Source organism: Fukomys damarensis, unplaced genomic scaffold (genome assembly GCF_012274545.1).
Source record: "Fukomys damarensis isolate Sample0158 unplaced genomic scaffold, DMR_v1.0_HiC HiC_scaffold_17, whole genome shotgun sequence".
Lineage (NCBI taxonomy): Eukaryota > Metazoa > Chordata > Mammalia > Rodentia > Bathyergidae > Fukomys > Fukomys damarensis.
Window position 1 is genome coordinate 13,434,749 of NW_022900929.1, and position 19,646 is coordinate 13,454,394.

The 19,646-nt window shown below is 45.4% G+C and overlaps 1 protein-coding gene and 1 long non-coding RNA gene across 3 annotated transcripts in view; one reads left to right on the top strand and one right to left on the bottom strand.

Annotated features, from left to right (window-relative positions):
* Positions 1–521: 521 nt before the first annotated feature.
* On the bottom strand, positions 522–11,574 carry Inhba (inhibin subunit beta A). The gene is made up of 2 exons (XM_010610858.2): positions 10,894–11,574; positions 522–1,525 (listed from the first exon to the last, which is right to left on the bottom strand). The coding sequence occupies exons 1-2, from the start codon at positions 11,279–11,281 to the stop codon at positions 639–641; spliced, it is 1,275 nt and encodes a 424-aa protein (XP_010609160.1). The 5' UTR covers positions 11,282–11,574; the 3' UTR covers positions 522–638.
* LOC104853031 overlaps positions 4,172–19,646 on the top strand; it is a 46,620-nt gene continuing 31,145 nt past the window's right edge. The window contains exon 1 of one of the 2 annotated variants that reach the window (XR_002024929.2): positions 4,172–5,510. This is a non-coding gene — a long non-coding RNA (uncharacterized LOC104853031). The remainder of the gene's footprint in view (positions 5,511–19,646) is intronic. The other variant, XR_002024928.2, reaches the window with a different exon arrangement.

The window sequence follows — 19,646 nt, forward strand, 5'->3', positions numbered from 1 at the left end:
ACGTGTGACGGCCTGCACACTGTTGTTCTTTTACCAGAACGTGTATATAGGTTGTGTGTGCAAATGCCGGTATGTGAATGTGTGTGTCTGCTGATGTACACAGAGATAGAGTCACACAGGCAAGCTGATGACCTGGGTGATTGGGTGGGACTGGCCCTTTTAAACTCATGGCTTTCTAGACGTTATTTGGGTTGTGCTAGTCCATAGGAACACAGACTAGACCAATGGACTTTGAGGTTCTCGAGGGAACCGCAGCAGGGGGGAGAGAACAATACCCCATTGTAACAACTGATGTCATCAGTTTGATTTCAGAAGAAATGAAGGGTACCCCTTTCTCCCTATCCCTCCCAATTCCTGTCTCCTTCACTGCTTCATCTCTGAGCCCTGGCTAAGGATTTGTTTTCCTCATCTTCCTTCATCTGTTTCATAGGTTCTGTTTTTAGTTTAGTTTTTGTGGTTTTTGATGGGTTTTTTTTGTTGTTGTTTTTTTTTTCGAAATTTCTGTTTTTTTGTTTTTTTGTTGATTTTTTTTTTTTCCTGGTTGATTAACTCAGAAACCTTAAAAAAAAAAAATCTTCATTTTTGCCATTGTCTTCACCGGCAGCTCTAGCTCCCTCTTCCCCCCAGGCCGGGAGACTCTAGGAGCACCCACACTCCTCCACGATCATGTTCTGAATGTCTTTTTTGATGATGTTTTGGCCATCATCGTAGTACAGCATCGACATAGGTCTCAGCTTGGTGGGCACACAGCACGATTTGAGGTTGGCAAAGGGGCTGTGACCCCGCATGCGGTAGTGGTTGATGACCGTCGAGTGGAAGGAAAGCGAAGACCCCGACGTGCCTGCTATGTGGCTGGGGCACTCACCCTCGCAGTAGTTGGCGTGGTAGCCAGAGGGCGCGATGATCCAGTCGTTCCAGCCAATGTCTTTGAAGCTGACGAAGAACTGTTTCTTACAGCAGATGTTGACCTTGCCGTCGCACTCCAAGCCCCGCCGTCGCCTGCGGTGCGGGTGATCTTCAGACTGCCGGGCCTGCAGCATGAGGAAAGGTCTGTGAGACTGCTCCTTCTCCTCCTCCACTGCGCCTGCGCCGCCACCCTGCTTCTTCCCATCCCCCTCCTCTTCTTTCTTCTTCTTCTTGCCCAGGAGCACCAGGCTGGCCCCACTGTCCTGGCACTGCTCACAGGCAATCCGTACGTCCAGGGAGGTCTTGCCCTGGTCCAGCAGCCTCTGGATGCTGCTGGAGACTGGGAAGATGTGCCAGGTGCTCTTCCGTGCGTCCACCGCCTTCTCCGACAGCAACAGTTCACTCCTCTCCCCCTTTAAACCCACTTCCTCGGCCTCATCGCCCGCATCCAAGCTGCCCTGTGGGTGCTTCTGCTGCTGGAAGAGACGGATGGTGACCTTGGTCCTCGTCCTGTTGGCCTTGGGGACTTTCAGGAAGAGCCACACTTCTGCGCGCTCCACCACAGACAGGTCACTGCCTTCCTTGGAAATCTCAAAGTGCAGCGTCTTCCTGGCTGCGCCTGAAGAGGAAACAACACAAGAGGAAAACAAGTACATTGGTTAAGTCCAGCATTCACATTCAGCTTCTGGACTCAGTCCAAGCTACCAAGAGTCTCAGTCCCTGGTCCCCAAACGGAGAGCCACAGGCCACCTGCCCCAGGATGGCTACCAAGCTAATAATGGTCTCTACAGTTGTAAACGGTTTAAGAAGAAGATATTATGTGATATGTGAAACTGATCTGAAGTTCAAACCGGTGCCTGCAAATAAAGTCCCACTGGACCACAGTCACCCTCGCCTCTTTGTATGCAGCCTGTGGCTGTATTTGCACTATATCACAGGACTGGGTAGTTACGAGAGGGATTTCGAACCACAAAACCTAAAATATTGACTCTGGCCTCTCTCAGAAAAATGTTTGCAGAGGCTTGTGCTAAAATGAAGATGGCCTAGGGGTCTGACTGTTGATTGGCTGCTTAATATGTCTCGCCTTCCACAAAACGGGAATGACAGGATGACACCTGACCCATTATTTCGGATCTTGGAAGGATCGAGGTTGCTAACGTAAAGAAAAATAGTCTGAAAGCCCCAGCAAGCTAGGGAAATACTTGCACACAGAAAGACAAGCACCCTCTCCTCTGGCCCTCTGCAGGTAAATGTGGGCAGCACCTATTAACCACATCTCCTGTTTGTCATCTCCCCCTCCCAGCCTCAATCCCACAGCACAATATTCTTTATGCAGTCTCTATGGCATCGTCAGACTCCTCTCCACTCGGCTCTGAGTTAAGCCACTAAAGGAATCTTTCCCATGGCTCTGCTGCCACATCCTCTCCCATGTTCTTTCCGGACTTCCTATTGCTCTCAGCATCCCGCAGAGACTTCCAGCCCTGCCCAGCCCCCTGTCCTGTGTGCTGCAGTTAAAGGTGATTCCCCAGGGTTTGAGAATCCCATGAGTGACCCTTGCTGCTCCTGCTGCCTAGAGTACTCCTGGCCCTGCCCCACTCCCAACACACTGCCCTTCCTTTAACAATGCAGATTGGACAGCACTTTCTCCAGAAGGCTCCCTCTCCTCTGTCTCCTCCACTACCACCTTCCTCTTATGTCTCTAAGACACCTGAGATCTGAGGTCTGATCTCCTTCACTCCTATAGCCTGATGTTTACCAGAGAGTAGGCAATTACTTGATTATTAGCTAACCAGATGTGGTGATGCACACCTGTAATCTCAGCACGTGGGAAGGCTGAGGCAGGAGGATTGCAAGTTCAAGGCCAGTTTGGGCAATTGGCAATTTGGAGATACCCCATCTTAAAATAATAAGAAAGGGCCGGGGATGTAGCTCAGTGCAAAGGCCCTGCATTCAATCTCCAGTTCCACTCATAAACACACTAAAGAAGACACCCTTAACATTGAGTTATATGAAGTTAATAGAGCCACCTCCGCCCTCTGAATCCCTTCATCCCTTTAGAATGCACCTTTAGATGAGCACCAAAAACAGATTTCAGATAGCAAGTGCTGCTAACCCAGGGGAAATCCGTGCATTGTCAGGATGGTTGTATTCAGCGACCACTTGGTCCTACTTGATTTTAAAATTATAAAGTCGTCTCTTGCTCTTTTTACATGCACCTGCACCCTGATTATGCAGGTCCATTTACTAGGTATAAGAAGCAGGTATCCAGACTCAAACTCTTTGATTAATCAAATATTTTCCCTCACTTTCAGATGTCCCCTGGGTGGTATACAGAGACTTGTCTTTTTACCTGATGGTGTGCTTGCTTAACAACTATCCAATGTCCACAGATCCTGGGGACAAATCTGGGAACCATCTCCAAGAAGTTCATTCTAGAAGTCGCAACTCCCTAGGAGGATCGCCCTGCCTGGATTTCTATAGCTAACGGAAATCCAACTGTACTTATCACTCGAGGCCCTGAGATGTTTACGGTACTATAAATTTTAGGCACAGTTTCAAGTTCTCCGAAGCAGAAGGCAGCCTTCTCTGAGCACTGTGCACTGCCGACTCTGTTCTTAATTTAACACAGTCTGCACACTGTGATTATGATAGTGGGAAAATCACAGAGGCCAAGGCCAAGAAAGGCTGCATATGGACAGGAGGTACTCTCTGGCATCTGCCTTTAACCTTGCCATTACGATGGCAGCAGTGGCTTGGGAGTTCCTTCGACCTCATGTCGCTGGCCGGAGTTGAAATGAATAATAAAGCAGAGTTTATGATTCCATAGAGCCCAGAGTGGGGAGCAGCAAAGAGTGAAGCTGTCTTATTTTAGGAAGCACAATGACTTTGAAAGACAAAATGAATCCTGTACTACCCTTTGCAAAGAAGGGGTGGGGTTTTGGTGGTTGTTTGTGTCTTTAAGAAAAGGAAAGATTCCAGGAAGCGGAGTTCAATTATTTGATTTAAAATGGAAAGGAACTGCTGATTTCTATATGGTAGGGTCCTGCCCTGCTGAGACCACTAAGAAATGTCCCCAGCGTCTGCTCTGCTGGAGCAGCTTGCAGGTCCCTTCCGGGTGGCATCTCTGCCCTCCTCCTGAGAATGTTACCAGGCTAGCTGTTGTTTCCCCTGTACCTTTAGGTCAGACAGCTTTTGAAATCCTATACTGCAAAAAGCGCCACTCTAGAGAGACAGTAGATGCTAAATTAGGGAAGCCGGAGACCACAAGGTTGCCTTTTGGTTTTCTAGGAAAGAGCTCATGATCAGTGCCCTAGATATGAAGACTACAGAGTTTCGGGGACCACACCCCCAGGATCCATTCTGTACTCCCCAACACTGGGCAGGGGGTGAGTGTGAGGGGTGGGATGGCAATGTTGACCCCACATGCTGGACCTCTCACACACAAAGTCCAGAGCTATCCGGATGCCTGGGGTTGGCTGGTAATAGAGGGTTAATTGGCCGGCCAGAGCAAGTGACAGCCTCGTGTGAATTGCTTTTGTAGGGCCAGTAAGGCCAGAGGCCAGAGCTTCCTGTCACACTGGCCTGCAGGCCAGGCTCCCCATTTCACAGGAGCCAGTCTCTCATGTGTGATCTGGCCCCACCCCATCTTCACAGGCAGCTGTACTTGGAAGCGAATGATTTAGTGTTCCTGAGAGAGGATTGTACAAAGAGAGCACTCATTAGAGGGGGCTCAATCTGTCAGGTGCTGTTATATTAGGATCACAGAGTCATCATAAAATTACTTTCATGCTGGTCTTGGCTGATAACTCACTGTGTGGCATCACCATTGTATTGTGGAGGCTCGGGAGCTGATTTATGCATCAGTTTAATTATCTGAACTGAAAGACTCTGCTCCCTGTATTCACATCTACTGCCTGCATGCTTTCTCTCTCCCCCATATTTCTGACATTTGGATTTTCCCCCTACTAATTGACATGCCTGCCGCCTCCTTCTCCTGGTGTCCATTTCTGGAACTGCTATTTGTATATTGCATGATATTTTATCGGGGGAAAAAATAAAACTGAGATCCAATTTCACGAAAATGCTGTTTGCCATAATGCTCAGGAGGACGGGGGGAAGAGAAAGAGTCAAGTTTTCCTACTGTCTACCCCATGTGCAGGTACATTTTACAAGTTCTATTGTATTCTGACTTATTAAGCAGTGCATATATATTTTTTCTTTTACATTAGCTCATTGCAGAAGGGGGTGGGGAGGATGAACTGGCTGGAAGCTGACATGGGATTACTTTTTATCAGAGCTGTCGGTTTCAGAAATATATTATAGCCCTCAGATGTCTCAGGGATGAAAAATAAAATAAATAACAGGACAACTTAGTCTATTCCCTTTCTGTCTCTATTACCTGAGAGAAATTGCTGTACTTGAGCATCGCTGAAAGGATACCCCAATCTGCAAATCTCTGCACATAACAATTTGGAAATGGAAGAAGGCTGCCTACAGTTGGGGCATTTAGGATCAATTTTGAATCAGTTTTAGGTGTGATTTAAATAGCCGGTGCTATAAAATCAAGAAATGGAAGAAGCCTCCCCATAATGCTCCATAAGCAGGTACGATGTTTGTTTGTACAGGTATGCTCTGAGTTCCTGCACTATTTCCTAGCTAACCAGATAGAGCTGGTTGCTTTGCTAATCTTTCCTTACCTACGCTCTGGTAATATTCTTTTCATCTTCTGTGCTTTTTTTTTTTTTCTTCCTGTGGCTTGTGAGCAATGCTTGTATCATAGCCTGCTCTGCCTGAGTAATTTACTAAGAAAAATCCCACGCAACCCTGTGTGGGTGATAATATCTCATCACTTGAACCCCTAGGAGCACAGTGGACAAAGTGGGGAGAAAAACTTTTCTCAAGTGGGGAGAAAAACGGTGCAGGAAAATGGGTAGGGAGAAATCTTGTACCTGGCAGGGAAAACCTCCGAAATGTTGCCTGGTGGGAGGGGTGGACTGAAGAAAGACTGCTCAAGCTGAAGGTAAAGGTGTGTGTAGCACATTCTCCTTTACCTTCAGGGTCTTGCAACAGTTCAATCACAGACGAAAGCCAAGGGTTAAACACCAAATCCCTTGTTCCCTTCCCCCACATTTGGATGCAAAAAAACAAAAACTGCTATTCATCCAAAAGTCCAGCAACTCAGATGTGTGGGTCTATGAACATTTGCAGTTTAATAACCAATACACCCATGCAGTGTTTTGGTTCTGTTTTGTTTTGTTTTCCTCACCAATGTCTTCTGTAAAGTATGTTGCCCTTTTACATGTGGCTAATAATTATGTCTCTGATGTTAATGTGGAAAGCCTTACTGTTTGAGGCGAATATTAAACTCACCGTGGGGGTAGGGTGCTGTAAGAAGAATCTGTTATTTTAATTTTCTATCCTTTGTCAAAGTCTCCCTTTGCCCAGCTATGGTAGAGTCCATGGTAGCACTATATAGAGCTACCATTTACAGGGTGCGTGTTCATATCTGGCCTGCGTTCAAGGCTTTCTGCAAAAGGTAGTCAGTGAGGTTTGGAAGGTTACTCTTCCTTTGACCTGAAGTAAAGAATCTTGCCTGGAGTAGAACTATTGGTTTGGTTTTAAATTATCTTGATTAAATTTTTTAGCCTTCATATCTCTCCTTAGCATCCATTATCGAAATGTTCAGCCAAAAACATTTATCATTCATGCCTCTTCCATTTAAATGGTGGTGAAGGAAGGTTAAATATTTGGGGGAGTGAAAGGGGTCTTAGCTTCCTATAAGCAGTAGAAAAAATTCCCAAAGCTCAACCCCATGGGATATCAGAGACTGCGAACTTCTACACTTTTGATTTTGTACCTAGGAACCAGTGAAGGATGAACAATTCTGAACTACAGCTCAGAGATCACTCTCAGGTTTTTCTGAGCAAAAGAGGGGCCAAGACAAATAATGTGTTTTCATGAAAGATGCCTGGAGTGGTATAACTCCAATTCCCCAAATGTGAGAATGGAGCTTCTACCCTGACATCTCCCCCATCCCCACTCTGGGAAACAGGCTCCTCAGGCCAAAACCTACTCCTGATCCCGTCCTTCACCCCCATACTCGCATTCTCTCCACACCCTCAGTTCCAAAGCGCACAAATCCTCCTCACCCCAACCCCATTTTCTTACGAGGCGTTAAATAAATCGCCTTTTCCTCCCTGTTAGAAGTCCCTGGACTTCTGTGGCTGGTGGAATGTGTTGATAAGACAGGCAAACCAAGGAACAAAATCAGGGGAGATGGAAGATGTTTTTGGAAAACCCAGGCGACTGTTTTAGGGAGAGACTGGTGAGCAAATCAGTATCGCTGATGATTCATGGTCACATTTCTCCTCTCTCTGCTTTGTTTGCTTTTGAAATTTATCACTCGCTTGCCTTCCATAGAGCTCGGGAATGTTCTCATATATCACCAGCCCTCCCGTTTCTGTGCCTTCTGCCTCATGTAATATCTCACAGGTAATCGCGTTTCTCCCACCCCACAAAATCCTAATTTTTTTTCAGGAGAATGAGAGAGAAGAAGACGGAAGTGACAATCACAAGATTAGAGCACTCTCTAGACTGGGGTTTCCAGTAGGCACAGTTGCTTTTCCCAGATTAACCGATAAAAAAGCCAAAGTCTTTGGAACCGCGCCCTCTTGTGGCCAGCTTTTCACCATTATTCAGAGAAGGAAGTATGAAAACCCCTAAAGATTCAGAGGTTCAGTGGGGGGTAATTCACAGTAAAGTTCAGAAGATAGGCAGGAATTGGAATGGTGGGACTCAATGCACTTTCAAATGGAGGGGGAGAGAGGATACACAACACAGCGAGCCTTCTTAGCCCCCCTGTCTGGGCATAGCATCCCCCCAAAAAGGGAGATTTATTTATGTGCCCTTTCCAGCAACATCAAGGTTGGGGGAGGGGAGAACTACCCGCTTCTTGATGTATCATTTGTCTTTCCTTCCCTATCCTTTCTACAATAATTGCTATCAACTGCTAAATTAATTATGAGATTCAGCATTTGGCAGGAATGGAGACTCAATGGTATATTGTTATTGTACATTGACAGATCAACTACTGTCATCAGTCAAAAGCAGATGAAATGAGATATATCAGCCAGGGAGGCCTCTGATTTTAGTTTCATTGGCAATTAAAGTGATAGTTGGCTTGGCTTCATTCATCCCTATCTTTCCTTTGAAGAAAGGACTGATAATAAACAGTGAGGATTTGGAGCCAGTCAGGCAAAGAATGCAGTAAACTTGGGGAGCAATTTTGGGTGACAGCCGTAAAAATGAAATCATTCCTATTTGTTGAAATGAATTTCAGAGCCTTACAATGATTCTTCATTCTTTAGCCAATAACGATTCGCCAGCTACACTGAGCGGGGTGGGGGGGCACTTTCTACCTGAGCAAAGGGGATGAATTCAGTTAAAACAGTTCAAGGAGCATTAGCTTTTGTAGTCCCTTTACTGCCATGAACATGTCTTGACTTTCTTCAAGAATTAAGGAGAGGACAGGCCAAGATTAAACATGCATCCTCAAACTGAGGAAACTTGGGGTTGAAAAGTGCGTCTGTCACACACTCCTAGGTGACACTTAGTGACTGGCTTCTATGCTGTGTGAATAGTTATAATGAAAACAAAAAGGCATGAACTTTTCTAGTCTCCAAGAACCTTGCTATTCCACATTGTTGGAAGGTTACTGAAGTTGAATTATTCCAAAAACAATAAGACATAATTAATTTTCATATATTCACTACAATCATTCAGAACATATTTCCTGGGTTGGCAAAATTAGCAGGAAAAATCTTACACTTAGGGTACTTTGCTTGGAGAATAGATTATCTTTACAGCAATTATGAAATCAGTGAAATTACATGAAATCAACTTAGAGTTGGTGTGTACAACTTCTCAGAGGAGAAAAATAAGCAACTGTAACAAGCCACTTCTAAGAATTCAAAATCAAGACGTAAACTCAACTAGGACTTTTCCCATTATGAATCTTACACTTTCGTCAAGTGTAAGTCCAATGAATTGCCTCATTTTCTCTCTAACTAAACACCAAACAGAGAAGCAAAAAAAAAAAAAATGACAAGATCCCACATAACTGAGTGAAAGATTGGCACTCATAGGAAGGCCATAAGTAAGACAGAATGTAAATGGCCTGATTCTTTCATTGCCAAATCTCTGAACGCCAAGAGAGTAAGTTTCTACATAAGTCTGGTAAGTTAGAAGAGAGCGACACTGTCAGCACTCGCTGTGGAATTTAAAGTGTCAAAGGCACAGGTATCCTGCATCCTATAATGCCATTAAAATCAACTGAGTAGGAGCTGCAATTGAGGCTATCAGAGATATAAATATGTATACGGGTCAAGACACAGAGTAGCCCTCGACACCTCGACACTGACATCCACTCCACACACAAGGCCCCATGTCATGAGCATTTTCTTTCCTACTTCTCTACCATTGAAAGGTTGAGGAAAATTAGGTAACAACTTGAAAATTGCCACATGACTTTTTTCCTCAATAAGCATTAGATGATAAAGTCACAGTAAGCACGCTTTTCAGGGAATGCATCAGGAAAGAACTGCACCAGCAAAGAAAGTGGGACATTCCCTAAATTAGAGAGGCTTTTGGGGAAAGATCTACCAAGCTAGCAAAGCTGCTAGAACACCAAGGTTTCTCCCACAGTGGGCTCCAGAGCAAGCAAGCTTTCTGCTTCCCCCCAAAGATGCATAGGTCTTATGCCCACTTTCTTGAAAATAGAATATCCTAGTCAACAGGTTTTCAGGATTGGAAATCCTGAGTGTTGCCTTAATTGTTTACACTGCTGCAACAAACTTTTAAACAAAAAGCTGGGAGTCTCTGCACATACTTTACTGGCCATATGCTCTATCACACAAAACAATGGCATTCCTTTCAAATGGAGTTGGCAAGGGATCCATTTCTTTAGCCTGGCATTACCATGAAAGCAACACGGTACTAACACATCTGTGTGCCCAGCCTGTATGATCTTGGAGGCATGCAAAAGCTCTGTGTCCCACAACTGTAAAAAGAGCCTGGCTCCAAGACTTAGGCTCCTACTTTTGACAGGTATTTTGCATTCAGCAACAGGTTACTGTGGTCCTGGGCCAATGAGAAGAATCTATTTATTAAAGTTCCTCCCCTTAAGGACTAAGTAAGAGTTCAGCACAGTATCTGAGAGCTCTCTGTCAAGGTTAAATTCCTTGGCATAGAGTTCTTAGTAACTTTACAAAGAACAAAACTGAGTTTTGGTTTGTGTGGGGGTGGTGGTCCTTTTCGCCTTTCCTTTTTTGCTCAAAGACCAAAAGTCAGGCTTCCCAAAATGATCTCTAGTTCACTATCAACTGTCTCCCAAAGTAGTTTCTCGCTGTCTCGGGTGTGCTCCACACACAGAAACAGAGATTCCAAAGGTAAAAATGACTGTCACTAGTAAATGTGCCCTGCATCCCTGTGCTGTGACCCCAGCTCGGACTTTTTAAAGGGGAAGGCTGGCTTTAAAACAATGGCTTCATCTGTGCCATTCCACCTGGATACCTGGCCACTCCGGCCTCCTTACCACAGTGAAAACTTTGGATGGGGTCTGGAAGCCGCCTCTGCTCCCCAAACACCGGAATGTGCTCAGGCTTTCACCCAGGCTGCTCTGATCTGGTTTCACAGGCAGGGGAAGGGAGCCCCTCACAGACTGACCCGGGAGCTTCCTCCCTGGGGACGACAGGCTGAGTTTAGCAAGTGTAAGCCGGTCCTCTCCAGACAGAGTCACTTGAGATCTCTCTTTCCCTGCCGTCCTCTCCCGCTCCCCTGCCACCCCTCTGTCCGCCACCATCCCCTCTTAACTGATCACCTTCGCAGGCAGCTTCCAGCTGGAGGGAAGAGAAGTTCCTGGTAGGACTGTCAAAGAAATCTATTTTACTGCCCCCGCCCCACCCCCGCCCCGCCAACGCCAGCACCGACCTGATTCTGCGAACGTGATGATCTCCGAGGTCTGCTCCAGCAGTTCATTCATTTCTGCTCTCCTTCCGATGTCATCTTCTATCTCCACGTACCCGTTTTCCCCCACTTTGCCCACATGGAGCTTTCTGATCGCATTCAGAAGCGCTGCTTTGGGCACTGGCTGGGTGACATCGGGTCTCTTCTTCAAGTGCAGCATGTTTAAGATGTGCTTCTTAACGGCTTCCACCATCTCTGGCTGAGAGTTGGGTACATCCTTTGGGAGAGTGGCCAGCGCGCAGGAAGGACAGTTGGGGGCTGCACTGTGCCCCTCGGATCCCGGGGTGGGGGAGCTCCTTACTATAATCCAGCAACTTGCCCACAGAAATCCTCGCAGCCAGAGCAAGGGCATCCTGGCAGCAAAAGTTGTTGTGATTGCCTCTTTAAAAGGCCTCGCTTTCCTCCCCCCTCACGCACAGGTTTTTTTTTTTTTTTTTTTTTTTTTTTTTTTTTTTTTCTTCTCCTCTTCAGCAAATTCTCTGGAACAAGAGCAAAAAGTTTTCTGTGAAGTTTTGTTTTCAGGTTCTCTCTCTGGAGGCAGTCAGGGTTGTAGGTTTGTGGCTGTCAGGGAGGAGAGTTCTGACTGTCTCCGAGTAAAAGAGAAGGAAGGAGGGAGGGAGGGAGGGAAGGAGGGAGGGAGAGACAGGGTGGGGGGAGACAGAGACAGAGAGGATGGGAGGGAGAGAGAGAGACAGGGAGAGAGGGGGAGAAAAGAGAGAGGGAAAGAGCGGGAAGGGGGAGAGAGAGAAGAGAGAGAGAGAGAGAGAGAGAGAGGGAATTGGCCCCACGTGAGTGAATGGGAGAGGGAGGGAGTCTGTCTGCGAGTAAAGGCTGTGATTAGGGAGGGGAGGGACAGCCCGTTTTCTGACAGGCTGCTTTCCTTCTGCTCCTGCTCCCTCACACACACCTCTCCTCCAATATCACCAGTCTCAGGGGTCCTGCATTCCCTTCTACCACCCATTCTCCTCATTTTATTCACTTCTTTTTTTGTATATTAGTATTTCTTCTTCTTCTTTTCCTTATCCTTCTGCCCAGTCCCTGTGCTTTATCCTCTTCCTTTTTTGGACAGGGAATAGAAACTCCAACCAAAGGCATAATCGCAACCCAAAGCTCTGACTTGATAGCAAAAGCCTCCCCCATACCGCGTAATCCCTACCCCCACCCTGGGCAGTGCAGTGTCCACCTGACCAGGAGGGCCAGGCAACAGGTACCTGAGGACAGGAGCCTGGGGCCCATGGGCAGCCATTCATTCACCCAGGAGAAGTCCTGAGCCTGAGGAGACTTTCATTCATTTTTCTTAAAGGTTCAAGGTCCTCACTCAGGGAAGGCAGTCTAACTGAACTTTTTGTTTGGAGGCCTTTGAGTGCCTCTGCTTTACCCAGCTAGGCAGGGCAGCAGGGCACTGAGAGATCTAAAGGGCAAGGGGCATTTTCCATGCCCAAGTCACAGGAGCTGCTATCCCCTTTCCCCATTCCAGGCTGGAATGACAGGCAGGAATTAAAGCCTACTACCCCTCACCCTGACTTCTTCGCAAATAAAATGCAGAATTCATTTGGCCATTCCCATATTCTTTCATAAAATGAGTGTGCTCTTATGGCTTGAATAGCTGGTCCTATGGAAGAGGAATCTCTAAAATATACTGACAAATTGTTTTGATCTGTCAAACGATAGTTTTTCAGCTTGTCCCCTACCCAGTCCTGACCAGTAGATGCCCAGACAGCCTCTTTGACTGCTTATTTTCCCCTCAAAGGAGCTGAGACCATCATGGATTTTAGTGTGCACAGAAAAGAAAAATGTGCATTTTTAAACAATGCCTAGGGCTTTTTTTTTCATTCTTCTCCCCGTTCCTTTTTTTTGTCTTTCATTTTCTGTTTATTGCTTTTATCTTGCAGAAGTATCTTTAAGGGTCCATCTGTTAAAACCCCACTTCCCTCTGGGTTTCTTTCCCACACATAAGCCCTCTTGGTTTCTGTAGATACCCTCAGCTTATATCTGACACCTAGTAGTTCAGAACATTCCAGTCAAGCAATGCAGTTTGGGTGAAAAGAGTTAAAATGGATCATTACTGCAAGAGTAAGATCTGAGTGCAAGAGGAAAGGAAGAGAAGATTGTGATATTAAGTAAAATTACAGTTAGCACAGGTAACAATCCTCTTCTGCACTGTATACGCTGGCCCCCTTTCCAAAACAACTATGTGTAAGATTTCCTGTTTCAAGCCTAACACTTTTGGGGTTTCAGCCCCAGGACCATCAATTATTCTGCTATTATTGATAAAACTTTGTATACATTACCTGAAAGTCTCTTTTTTAAAAAGTAAAGACTCGTGAAAAGATGAGGGAAGCATTATAATTTTTAATAAAACATCTTTGTACTATAATATTTAACATCACTCATCTATTTGGAGTCATAGATATAGTACCCAAAGAATTCTGTAGTCCAATTAAGTTTTATGAGAGTCTGAAGTAGAACTAAAAGTTTAATGACTCCAAAGAACTTAAGAGTCCTAAAAGTATCATTGAGATAAGTGCAACTTATCAATATTTGGATTCTTCCTGCATGTGAGTATGTGTGTGTTCCATAAAATTTACTGTTTGCAAATGTAACTCTTAAAAATAGCTCTCTCTGGCATATGTACTTGTATATATGTGCTGAGTGGGTTGTATAAACACATAATCTATTTACATGCTCTAGGACTATTAAAAGCTGTATTAACCTGCCTGAATAATAGGAAAAAGGTACAAATCACAATGCCCAGGGAAGTGCCAATAAGTTGTAAAATTCTTCCTAGTCATTCTAACTTGGAATGTGCAAAGAGCTCATAAGTAAGAATTAAAGAGCATTACCTTTCTGCTTGCTTCTCTCTCACCAGCCGGCTCTTGTATCATGTGTTAAGAGCTGTCTGAGCTCCTCTTCATGGTATTGGCACTGTGAAGTTTTATACTGTACTACTTATTTGTACACTAGCACATGGGTACCTCTGAAAAGAGGAGGGCTGGGGCTTTGTTTGGGATTGGTTAGAATCAGCATGACATCAGCCGATGACTGGTTTTTCCAGAGTGAGACATTTCATAATTCATTATCTAATGGAAATCCCTCTTGCCTTCTGAGACACTACTGGGTCATGGACTGAGCCACTGCCTGTGACTAGTCTACCTTTTACAAAGATATTGGAATCAAATAGATTTATCTCAATGAGTGTCCAACTTTCAACTCTTACTACTCCCCACACACACACACACACACACACACACACACACACATCCCTCTTATTTTATTCAGTTTCCGTTTTATGTCTTTACATAAAACATCTGTTACTTCATGAAATTGCCTCTATTTACAGAGTATTTTGTTATTTCTCACAGAGGAAAAAAATTGTAGTGTTCTTAACAGGATTCTAATTTTCTTTTATTTTTAAATGAGCTATTTCATTGAGAAAAATAGGAAAATATATTTACCCATATGAGGATGATTCCCCCCTCTCCTGACTCTATTATTTTACATCTTGAAATAGAATGCTTTTTTCATAAATCATATATCACCAAGAATTTGGGAAATACTCATTTTCTGCAAGTGAACTCAAAAGTATCCTTCCCAGGTCTTTACAATCTTAAGTAGCAAAATAATTTTTTTAAAGTCATGCATTATTATTTTTTTTACCCAGAACTTTAAGTCCAGGGATTTCTAAACTGCTATAAATGAGATTCATTGAAAGAAGTGAACATCCTTGAAATAGAGGTACAGTTAGATTTCTAGGGGCTTTTGTGGGGGGGACACCAGTCAGTCCGGAAAATAACAGAGGAAGGATTCCTCAGACCAGAATGGCGGAGAAGAGATGCTTGAAGGGGTACAGCTGAAGTATGAGCTGGGTTCTCATGACAAGTTGGATAAAATGTGCAAAATTGGAAGCTAATGAAAGCCATATGACCAGATATGTTGCTTTGTATGCAGGATTTAACATGCATAAAATAAACTTTTCACTGTGCCCACAAGCAAAATCTCAAGGCAGCGGGCTCCTTGTGTGGGGCTGCGGCAGGTAGGAGAGCAGAGGCTTGCTGTGGGAGAAGGTCTCTCTTGGCTTGTTACAGAGAAGGCGTGGGTGCTGGCTGTGTGTGGGGGCGGAGAAGAGGAGTATTCTAAGAACTGCATATGCAGAACTGAAGTAGGAAATAAAGGAACTGGGTTGTAGGTTGTAGAGGGAGACCGGGAATGTGAGTGGCAAAGACAGTAATAGGATCCGTGACCATGAACTCCAAGCCTGCCTCGCAGTGCAGAGTTGCTTGAACTCAAACCCCTAAAAGAAAGGAATTTCTCATTTTTGGAAAAATGAGAGCCGGTGTAGGGCAATGACCTATAAGAAATCTAAAGCCACCCCTTGCTTCATGTGTGAACCCTAGTGCCATGAAAGTCTTATCACATCCCACAAGTCATGGGGTGGAAGGCACAAAATAAACCTTACTAGACCCCAGTGCCCCTCTTCCTCTCCACGGAAACTCGGGCCTCAGTGTTCCCATCTACGAAATGGGATCCATAATCCTTAAGGGCAGGGCGAAGAGCAGGAGTCGGATGATGATCCCTGATGTTATTTCGGAGCAGGGTGATGGTTATTTATAAATACCTGTGTCCCGGGAATGTGCAGCCCCTGACTCGAGGGTCCACTCCATATTTGCCACCCTGAGACCACCTCATGGCAACCAGCAGATGCCACGAAAGTGCGCACCTGCCCGGAGACGTCTGCCATGCTCCACCTGGACACCCCCAGCCCAGGACCCCCACAGTGGGAAAGCCTCCTCACTCGGTGGAATCAAGGTGCAGAAGGTGGGGGAAGCAGGCAGGTTAATTCGGTTCTTTGCAACGTCCCGCAGCCAGGATGGGATTTTCCTTGTGGAACTCAAGGAAGCTCTCAGGGCGTGAGTCCGTCAGCCCAGCTCGAGACAGCATCTCCTCTGTCAGGGCTCCTCCTGGTTTCTCTTTCACTTCCTTCCCCCTCCCCCAGGCGTCCCCAGCACCCGAGCCCTCGGCCCCGGCTCCTCGGCCTGCTACTGTACCTTGAGCAGCACCTGCTGGCGACTCCCAGAGATCACGCCGGAACGCGCTGCCTGAGCCCACTCCGGGGCGCCCGCAGGGAGGGAGTCAGCGCCAAGCGGTTCCAAGCGGCCGTCTCTATTTTTACGCTGAGCACCACCAGCAAGGGCAACTTCTTTTAAGAGCAGCTCTTGATTTTTCCCCCCTTTTGGCAGCTCAAGAATTCAGGGAGGGGAATAAGGGTGGGGAGAGAAAGAAAGAAAAGAAAATGAAAAAAAGAAAAGAAAAGAAACAAATTTCACTGCTTAGTGTACAGTTTGGGAATCTCTGAACTCAGCGCGCACCCCCGGGACTCGCACAGGGTCCCCAGGACCCGGGCCGCGGGGCGCGCGCGTGCACTCTGCCCCCACCCCGCACTGAGCCTGCACTTGGGTCCCCAGCTACTGCGCCCGCAGGGTGGCCCGCTGCCACCGCCCAATTCACCTAGCGGAGGCGGACTGATTTACTGGCTACTTCACAAAGCTCTCAACTCCAGGCTACAGCATATTTATATGGCTCCGTGCAGCCACTAGCGAGCAGCTTGCTGCGACAGGGAGCCGGGAGGGAAACTGGTACCTTATTTTACTGTAATTGCAAAAGGAACGATGTGCCAGAGATTTATATTTAGAAGTTGTATGTTTCTACTTTTATGTAAATGGAGCAATTAGGGCCTGTCTTGCTGCCGCTAACTCCAATGCTAGTGCCTCATTGGGGAGGTGGTGTTTTCAATCACAATTAGTGAGCTGGTCAAAAAACAAAGTTCGTTTGAGGATAAGAGCTCAATTGTGTGAATGGGGGAAGAGACCAGACTTCGGGTGCTGGCCTGTGGTTTGCAGGGAAGCGTCCTGTAGGGACCCGCTAACCCTATAGTGGTAGCAGTGTTTACCCTTGCAAACAGCTGTCCCCATACAAAGTTGGCATAGATCAAGAAGCAAGAATGTGCACTTTTCTTCTCGAGCAAACCGTATGTCCTTCGGCTTTCGTCCAGGCTATTAATTGGTGTCTTTGCTCACTGCTCCTGGAACAAGGAGACAGGCCTGGAAACCAGGGACATTTTTCATGGCTCTGTTATTTTAGCTGCTGCTCACGGATTGCTGTTATTCAGTCAAAAAATGCAAGCCAAGAGACGTGAACACCCCAAGCAGGTGACAGGGAAGTCGTTCTCTGATTCAGCTAAATGACACAAACAGAGGGTTCAGAGGCACGGACATGGCTGCTGATGAGTCAGGGTGTTTTAGTTCCTTCCTAAAAAAAAAAATCTGTTTCCAAAGAAGCATGATTTCTGCCTCATCCAGTCTGGGAAACTGAACATAAAACGTGACTTTGGAGGGAAATCAAAAGGACTCGAGGTGTTCTCCACAGCTGAGTGTTATTTTGGGCTCCAGCAAGAGGACCTGGCCTCAGTGGTGAACAGTGGCTCCCTGGAGAGGCAGCTGAGAATCCAGAAAAGGTGGGCAGGACCGAGGATGATATTTGCTGCAGTAGATTGTGGGGGTCAGTGACTAAACGTCTCATCAAATGGTTTAAATCAGGGCTATGGGAAAAATGAGAACCAAGACCTGTCATGTAAAGGTACAAGATCCCAATGATGAATGTAACTGTACTATATACCTAGAATGTACCAATAAACTCCATGAGAAAAAGTGGTTTAAATCAAATACGGCACTGGCAAATCCTGCCTGTTTCCTGGACAGCTACCACCTGCACAGAGCTCAGACCCAATGCAAGGTAGAAAAATTGGGGGGAAAGATGAATCAGCATCTCATGGTCAAAATTAAACCAGGAACCTGCTTTGCTTTTAAGTTCAGTCAGTGAGTAGTTCAAAATAGAGGCGGAGAGGAAAACATTAAAAGAGCTTCAAAATTAATTTAAAAGGTCAGAAACAGTTAATCCAAAACTCAATTTCCAAGCCCTACATGCTTTTTCTCAGAACCACCAGAATATCCCACAAGGCCTTTTGCTCCCGTAGGAAAGTCTGTTTTCAGAGTATTTGGAAATACTCTATTCTGAGGCAGGGGCCCACATGCTAAAAGTAGCACAACTGGGGAAAGAAAACGAAGAAAAATATCTCATCAAATAATTGGTTGTTCTTTGCAGAGGAGCCATTCTCAATCAGACTGATTTTACTTCTGAAGGAAAATCTGAGACTGCTTGAGGTATTTTGGGGGTGCCACAGCTGGAAGGAAGGCACTACTGGCATCTAGCAGGTTGGCCCTGAGGGCCCTGCTGAACACTCTCCTATTCTCTTAGGTATTCCTTACAATGGAGAAATTGGCCCCAGTGTCTGCTGTCCTACTGTCTGAACATCTTGATTTACAGTTGTAACTTTAAAGTTTCACCTAACTTCTTTCCCACCAAGGAAGCTTGGAACCCCATGTTGTAATAGCAAACAAAAATTACAACTACACAAAACGTTAATTTGATGATTCCGGATCCTCATGCATATGAGCTGCTGATTCCTGGAGGCCCATACGACTACAGATGCCAGTGTTACTCGCAAGCAATGTTGCTGGCCTAGCCCGCTTCCTAGTACGGGCTCGATGTATTTCCTACTGGCTTTGGGGTTTAACCAAAAGCAGAATTTTGGTTACTAGCAACAAAATAAGATGAACTGGCCCATACCCAAGTTGTTAGGGAGCCAGATTCATAAAAAATCAGTAAATGAATAGAGGACTAGGTTGTTCATTTTAGCAATTCTGTATCAGATAAATCCATGCAAAAGAAAATTCCCAGAAGTAAAATTCACAAATGTGAGATTCCATGCCTTTCTCCTAACTCAAAGCAATATGATGGAGCCTGATTTTATTTGTTTAATACCTTAGGGGGTTGACACACAATCAATATCCAAAAAGATAACTCAGAGTGTTTGCTAAATCCTAGGGCTTGTTCCAAGCAACTTTGTATTCTCCAAACTGCCTTTTTCCAAGTGCGTGCTGGGGCTGTTCAAGGAAGGCCTTGCCCCTCCACACTGTGCTAGCCGCATGGAAAATAGTAATAGTAATGATCAACAAATGCTGGTTTTGGTGAAGCTTGTGAAAGGGCAGTTAGTTGCTGGGATCAAAGTAGCTTAGATGTGAAATGCTGTTGGTTCAGACAATGAAGAAAACTTCCTTGGCTCCATGGTTAACCTCTGAGTTGGGTGGTCCAGAAAGGAGAAACCAGGGCATGTTAAGATGGAGAGAGACACCAGAGAAATGTCTTAGACACCTCAAGGCCAAGTCATCTCCACTAAAATATGAATCACAGGCACCTCAGGTAAGTGGTCATTTTCGAACCAAAGGCCTCAATCAACTTCCAAATGATTTAGAATTGCCTGGGTGTCTTCCCAAGGAGTAGCCACGTAGTTCACATAAAAATATGAATGACATAATCATTTACAACCTCTAAAGAGAACTATATATTGAAGAAAAAATATACACTGAAGCCAAATAAATACACCCTTACAGTTCTTCCTGACCAACAAAGATTTCTATACTGTTGTCTTAGCTCGGTTCTAACCCCATCAGGAAACATCTGCTACAGCAATAGATCTTCCTATTTCCCCCAGAAGATTATTGAAAAACACTACAGAAGTAACACAAAACAGACTGTCATGATCATTTTTCTCACCTGGAGCCCCTGGCACAATAGGTTCCATGTTGCTGAGTTGAAGACAC